Source organism: Bolinopsis microptera, chromosome 10 (assembly GCF_026151205.1).
Source record: "Bolinopsis microptera isolate Bmic1 chromosome 10, MBARI_Bmic_1.0, whole genome shotgun sequence".
Lineage (NCBI taxonomy): Eukaryota > Metazoa > Ctenophora > Tentaculata > Lobata > Bolinopsidae > Bolinopsis > Bolinopsis microptera.
In genome coordinates, this window is record NC_087081.1 from 8,110,134 (window position 1) to 8,118,385 (window position 8,252).

The 8,252-nt window shown below is 33.9% G+C and overlaps 1 protein-coding gene across 1 annotated transcript; it reads left to right on the top strand.

Moving 5' to 3' along the window:
• The first annotated feature begins 4,471 nt into the window (after nt 1-4,471).
• On the top strand, nt 4,472-5,446 carry LOC134821573 (uncharacterized). Its single transcript, XM_063832275.1, has one exon. It carries the CDS (start codon nt 4,472-4,474, stop codon nt 5,444-5,446), a length of 975 nt encoding a protein of 324 aa, XP_063688345.1.
• The last annotated feature ends 2,806 nt before the right edge of the window (nt 5,447-8,252 follow it).

The following is an 8,252-nucleotide window of genomic DNA, read 5'->3' on the forward strand; positions in this document are numbered from 1 at the left end:
ACGTGGCGTCGAGAATATTGATTGCCTCTCCCACGGATCCTCAATTCTAAGTCAGCGCCCCACCGGAGGTATTATGATTCCTCGAGGAAGAGGCTGACATTTTCCAAGTGTAGTAAAGAAGACCGATTAAAAAGAATAGACCTGTCTGGACAAAAGAACACACAGTGCTCTTACTCTCAGGAAATATCGAACTGCAGTGTTTTACACAGAGAGCTTTTGTTTTACAAAAGATTGCAAGGATTTCAAAATGTAATCACCTATGTAATATTGCAGTATTATGGAAAAAGTATCGAGCTGTAGAGCAGCTGTAGAGCAGTATCAAACTTAAACATTAAGTTGTGGATTGAAAGTTGAATCGAAATCTTAAAAAGTTATAATGATCAATATTCAATATACATGTATATTGTATCACTATCTATGAATACAAATTCATATGAAAATATATTATATAGAATATAGGGTTAAACGGTCTGAATCAAATCTCAAGAAACCAAAACGGTCTGAATGAGGGTGAACCTGCTATAACAGGCATAACCCTGACAGGTACTACAGTCTCTAATAGAGCAGGTCCAGGATCACCACTACTAATATCACTTGTTCCACACAGTAAACCTGGTATAGTGTTACCATTGACCAGTTTTTACCGTCAGAACCAGCTATATACTGTGTAGGTGTAAGTCTCCAGGTTAAGGTCTATAACGTGGTGAGCAGCTCCTTCTTATCATCTCTCGTGCGGGACTGTTCAGCAATGAATGGGACTATTTCACCAGTCAGTCTTTCTCTCTTAGCTGTAATAACACGTATTACTTATAGTTATACAGTTCCTATAAATACAACTTATTTAGATTGTTATTTTTTACTGCTCAATCATAGACACTGATCTATAGATATTTTGACATTTTTTACTACTTATTGTATGAAAAATTAATTTACAAATTATCTGCAAAAATTTTTAAAACGCAAAAAAAAAGATTACAAAATTTTGATTTTTGATGGTTTTGAATGCCTTCGAGCGTTCATTTTAATGTCCGCTCATAATTATGTCCGTTCATTTAATGCCCGGTCAAATAAGGGCCGATAAGGTATCTTACTTATAATTCAGAGAATTATTTTTGTTTGTTTGTACGACCGCCCACGTGCAAATAAGATGAGAAATATGAAGTTGCATAATAACCATGGTAATTGTATTCAAAAGCGCACGTGAACGTGCAAAGATTTGCGAGCGACATTTTGATCGGTTTTGTGGTAATTACGTTGTGTTCAGTGCGAGCTACCTTTTAATCGGCTGTATCTTCGGTTGTGACGGATATTTGTTGATGCTATAAAAACTGACTACCAAAGAATACTATTAGTATTACTATTAGCTTCCTCCCTGTGACCACGGGCTTTCTAGTGTATCAATAATCCGTTGTGCCATTATTTGGGAGTGTTATTGTTTGATAATCCGCATCAGATTACCGTACGTAGTATAGTAGTACTACTTTTTTCAAACAGATCTGTCTGTACTATTATTAGTAGATTTGGGTCACCAAATGCATTATCTCCACTCTTTATACTTATAGTGAATTTTATTTGAGTTTATGAAGCTTTTATTTTTAGTCGATTTGTGTTAAGGGGGGGGGGGGGGGGGGGGGCCAATGGGTATTTTTTTGTGAAAATTGATTTCGAGATAGTAATCGCCAACCGCCAAACGGTGCCCGCGGGGCAGCCACGCCCATATTTGGTCCAAATTAGGCCCAATTTGGCCAAATACCCTGAACATGCCCAAAACCCAGGTTTAAAAACATTTTCGTGCAAAAATTTTGAAAACTGATAGAGTTATTTCCAAATTAATGAAATCAATTCCGCGAATATCGCTAAATACGGGCTAAATACGGGCAATTTAGTTCATTTTTGGGGTATTTTCGCCTTAGTGTCCACATTTAAACAGATGTAAAGCAATAACTTACAGAGAATATGTAGTTTAGGTTTACCTTTCATATAAAGTAAGTCTCATTCAAAAATATTGATATTTGACTAATTTATGGGACGAAATCTACCAAATTTGATGCGTATGCCCAAATATGGACATATGGTTTTTGGCTCACAACTCAGTCATTTTTAAGATTTTAAGATGAATTAGTGCTCGAATGTTAACTTTCATTAGTTGCAGCACTGACCACTGATTCATCATTTCAGTGATTTCTTTCTTTTGTTATCATTTTATTTTAGCCATTTATAAATTTATGAATTTATGAATTTATGAATATATGAATATATGAATTTATGAATTTATGAATTTATGAATTTATGAATTTATGAATTTATGAATTTATGAATTTATGAATTTATGAATTTATGAATTTATGAATTTATGAATTTATGAATTTATGAATTTATGAATTTATGAATTTATGAATTTATGAATTTATGAATTTATGAATTTATGAATGTCAATCGCCTTAATGATTCTGATATTAAGTCTAAATTTTTTGATTCCTTTAAAAGCTTAGTTGTAGTGAACGTACGGAACGTTCACTAGAAATAGTTTGTGAACGCGTTTGCTAAAAGATTTTAACGTTCAGAACATAAGGAACGTTAATTGCTATTATGAAATTAAAATACCGGACATAGCCCAATTATCCGGCAAAGTACTAGCGTTTCCATTGCCAGGCCTTCAGGGCCTTGAGGTATGTTACAAATACAATTAATGTTGTTTGATCTTGAGCCCCATTTCTGGATAGAAGTCGACTATTTATGCTCAATTCTCGAGCCGATAATAGTCTTGCTTAGATTTTCAGACAATAGTCTTAAGATTCCTGTTGGTTTCATCGGTGTAATTTATTACAAATATTATCTGTTCACCTTAAAGTTAGCAAATTTTGCTTTCCGCAATAGAAACCATAAAAGTGATATGGTTAGTCTTGCCAACAAAAGGTGGCTCGAGCTCCATTCCCCCCTACATTCAGTAGGGTTTTGTGTTCACCCGGCTTATCAGGGATATGATCAGTACACGAATCAGGATGTCTGGAAGGAGTTTCTAGATGTCATGGACACGTGATGTGACGGCGCAACAAAGAAGAAGATACTTTCGCAGCACACGTTCTACCGAGAGAAAAGAGGCTCATTCTCTACTGACGCTGCTTCAAGTTTTAGCCAAGATTCTGACGATCCAGTCTCTTGGTGGAGCAACTTCGGTTGCGAGGTACCCGAACTACAGAGTTTTGCAATGAAAGCGCTGTCGCAATCGACATCAGCCTCACCCTGTGAGACGAATTGGAGCTTGTACGACTGGGTGTTAAACAAAAAAGAAACCGCCTCACAGTTGACAAGCAGCGAGACCTTATTTATGTTAACGCAAGTTTGCGTCTTATGAACAATTCACGAATTAAAGAGCAATAATTTCATTACTATTTGCTATACTAGTGACTTATTTTTATTCATTATTGTTTATTTACTGTCTAATTCCGACAACATGGTTTTATCTCATTGTATCCATCTAAAGTTAAAAACTATCGGAAAAATTATCAAAATATTGACTAACGTTCACTAACGTTCACAAACGTTCACTACAAAATGATTGGAACGTACGTTCAGTACGACTAAGTTCAGCGTTCACTACAACTAAGTTTAAAAGTAATATTGATTGTAGAGTTTTAACTAATAATGCTATTTCTGAAAATTCTGATATATTTGGTATATTGAGTAAATGTGCCGTCCAGGTGGTTGGTAAAGTGCCCCCGGGGAAGCCTCATCAGTACAGCGACGATCCAACTGTCGTTAAACTTTCAGCAGAGAGAAAGTCCCTTCAGCAAGAATGTAGTCTCACAGGGATAAGCGACAGGAGTGACCTCAGAAAAAGAATCAACCATCTCAAACGTACCATCAAAAAGAGGTTGAAATCCATCAACGAGGCCACTGCTAACGCCCTAGTTATAGATGTCATCAACAACACCGACAGCTGCAGAAGCATGTTTGAAGCGAATAGAACTTTGGCCAAGTGTAGGATGAAGAAAGACGGAGTGACTGTCCACGATGCAGACGGGAACACCTTAGGTTCTGACTCATTAAAAGCAGAAGCTATTAAAGAATACTTTAATAATGAGTTCAATGACAAAGATGAACCCCACCTCCCAGCATTCATAGACCCTCCTGGAAGCCTCCTCTGTCCCATAACACCTGAAGAAGTTGGCCGTGCTGTTATGAAGCTGAAATCCGGTAGAGCGTATGGCCCTGACGGTATACCTAATGAGCTAATGAAAGCTGCTGGATATCCCCTCCACTGTGAGTTGGCTAGGATCTACAATCTCTCCTTTGAGACCAACACATACATCCCAGCTATTGGAGAAGGTATCGGGGTATCCTGACACCCCTTCAGAAGCCAGGAAAACCCCGAGGTCCGATAAAGTCTATCCGGCCCCTCACATTGCTAAATGGAACTAGAAAAGTCCTATCCCTCGTAGCCTTGAACAGAATCAATTACCACGTTGATATGTACACTGGACCTTGGCAGGCGGCATACAAGCAGGGTCGCAGTTGTGCTGACCTGGTATGGTCTCAGAGAATGTTGACATCAGTGGTTACCAGGCGCGAGTTTGAGTATAGTAAAATCAACATTGACATGACCGCTGCGTTTAATACTATCCGCAGACAGACCATCATCAACCTCCTCATTGATGCAGGATGCTCTAGAGACGACATTCGCCTAGTTCAGTACCTCCTCTCAAATACAAAGCTCAAGGTGACAGTCAACAGATCTGAGTCTGGTGAATTTGTGATTAATATTGGCGCTTACCAGGGAGACAGTCTGGCAGGTAAAGTGTTTACATTGACCCTCGCCGGTGCCCTGAATCACATCAGAGCCGTGATCAGTGTCACGATTCCTAGACCAAACCCCCCAGTCTCTGATAGAGGCCTCCCGTTAGAGTCCGCCTATGCTGACGATGCTGAGCTTCTGAGTGAAGATGGTCAGAGCCTGGTGAAGATACTAGAGATTGCCAGTGATATACTAAAGGATTGGAGTCTCTTTGTTAACGAATCAAAGACGGTGTTTACAAGAGTGTATTTGGCAGATACAGATGCTTTAGATGCCCATGGCAATAAAATTAGAGGAGATGAAGAGTGGCGAGAGTCAGTGCTATTAGGATCAAAGCTCTGTTCAGAAAGAGATATTGTCAACAGACGCAACAAAGCCAATGTTGCCTTCTACACCTACAAGAAAGTCTGGTTGAATAGTTCTGTTCAGATCAGTGAGAGTAGAAAGCTGAAGCTGTACGAAGCTCTTGTCACTTCAGTGTTGTTGTATAACTGTAGCAGCTGGGCTGCTCCTGAAACCGTAATGGCATCTGTCGACGTTCTTCAAAGGAAGCATCTGAGACAGATAATCAACACCTATTGGCCTACGGTTATCAGTAACGATTTAGTGTACAAAGCTCATGATAGACGTCTATGGAGAAGCTATGGGTGAGTCGAGACTACTCAGCCACTCGATTTTATGAATTAATTTCTATTATCTTGTGTTTGCTGTATATAGTTGATTAATAATGAATTTATGAATTTATGAATTTATGAATTTATGAATTTATGAATTTATGAATTTATGAATTTATGAATTTATGAATTTATGAATTTATGAATTTATGAATTTATGAATTTATGAATTTATGAATTTATGAATTTATGAATTTATGAATTTATGAATTTATGAATTTATGAATTTATGAATTTATGAATTTATGAATTTATGAATTTATGAATTTATGAATTTATGAATTTATGAATTTATGAATTTATGAATTTATGAATTTATGAATTTATGAATTTATGAATTTATGAATTTATGAATTTATGAATTTATGAATTTATGAACTTATGAATTTATGAATTTATGAATTTATGAATTTATGAACTTATGAACTTATGAATTTATGAACTTATGAACTTATGAACTTATGAATTTATGAATTTATGAATTTATGAATTTATGAACTTATGAATTTATGAATTTATGAACTTATGAATTTATGAATTTATGAATTTATGAATTTATGAATTTATGAATTTATGAATTTATGAATTTATGAATTTATGAATTTATGAATTTATGAATTTATGAATTTATGAATTTATGAATTTATGAATTTATGAATTTATGAATTTATGAATTTATGAATTTATGAATTTATGAATTTATGAATTTATGAATTTATGAATTTATGAATTTATGAATTTATGAATTTATGAATTTATGAATTTATGAATTTATGAATTTATGAATTTATGAATTTATGAATTTATGAATTTATGAATTTATGAATTTATGAATTTATGAATTTATGAATTTATGAATTTATGAATTTATGAATTTATGAATTTATGAATTTATGAATTTATGAATTTATGAATTTATGAATTTATGAATTTATGAATTTATGAATTTATGAATTTATGAATTTATGAATTTATGAATTTATGAATTTATGAATTTATGAATTTATGAATTTATGAATTTATGAATTTATGAATTTATGAATTTATGAATTTATGAATTTATGAATTTATGAATTTATGAATTTATGAATTTATGAATTTATGAATTTATGAATTTATGAATTTATGAATTTATGAATTTATGAATTTATGAATTTATGAATTTATGAATTTATGAATTTATGAATTTATGAATTTATGAATTTATGAATTTATGAATTTATGAATTTATGAATTTATGAATTTATGAATTTATGAATTTATGAATTTATGAATTTATGAATTTATGAACTTATGAATTTATCTATGGAAGTCCAATGATAAATAAAAGTACATTGTTTGGTACTGGGTCAAGAAATACGTCGTCTCTCCTAGAAAACAAATACTTCGTCACAGTCGACTTTAGAGTGTAGAACATATTGTATGTTAATATAATATACTCTCAAAAATAAAAATAAACATAGTAATTACGTATAAACGAATTCACGATTCTAGGAACTTACAATTCATTTAGTTTAAAGAATTAAAAAAAATACTTCCCCAAATTAAAATAATAACAATAAGGTTATCACAATTTCAATATTTCAAAATTTCGTTTTCAATCTAAAATGTAGCTTTAAAACTATTTTTGATCGAAAGCCTCAAAATTGTCTCAAACTTTGGCTCAAAATAGTCCGCTCCATCGCTGCTCAAACATATGTCATATAAGTTCCTTATTGAGGTTATTGATTGTGGTGATTGCAAGATTGTGGTAACAGAGTCTTGCTAGCTCATCATGATGCTTCATTGCTTCGGGAATACAGTCTTTTTACAGCTGCTGAGCTGCATTCTTTGTAAGTCAGTTAATCAATTATAGGTGCCCTGAAATTATAAATGTACAAATTTGTTCGGCTACAACAAATACTTGATTAGCAATGTCACAAGATTAATTACCAGTGTCACAGGTTTAATTACCATTGTAACAAAGTTAATTACCAGTGTAACAAAATCAATTGATTATATAGTTATATAATACATTATTTGTTATTTCATGCTGATTTCCAACCTGTTTTTAAAAACTCAATTTTTATTCTACAATCACTGTGCTTTTCCAAATTCCCCGTAAAGCTGTACGGATTTGAAAAAAATTGGATTCTATTAGTAATGTTTGATCATGAGCCGTTAAATTTGAGAAAAGCCCCCGTCGCGTTGGTTTGTAATATTTAAATATTCATGTTTTAGGGTGCCATTACCTGATAAACGTTGGTTACTTTGTCTTACCTGGTGTAGTCGTGTGGACGAAGGATTATCAGCTCTTTCTTGCGGTGTCTGTATGATACATTAGGATCGTTTACAGGTTTACAACAATTATACACCTGCAAATGTACATGTTAAGTGTGACATTAAACCCTTATACCCTGGATTGTTCTGGGATATTAAGATTATAACTTCTGTCTCTTCCCTCAGATAAGTATAGATAAAAGTACCCTCTCTGCTGGAAAATGTCCCCAACATTAAATATGTGCAGTGACACAAGGCTAATTGCTAAGTACTACAATACGCATAGTCATCAGTTTGTGTTTTACCATTAACTTACACTTAATAGGTCCGTATTAGTACGCTTGTTGTCGTCGAGATAAATCAAATCCGCTTCATGACGAGGGTTGGTAATCAGCTCCGAGAAATCTTGTCTGCTTTTATTATAGGAGTGGACCTCAAATCCTGCGAGTGAAAGAAGTGTTGGGAATTTTACTCGAACATGGGGAGAAATGGCTGATATCAAGAAAACCGCAGGAAAACGAAAA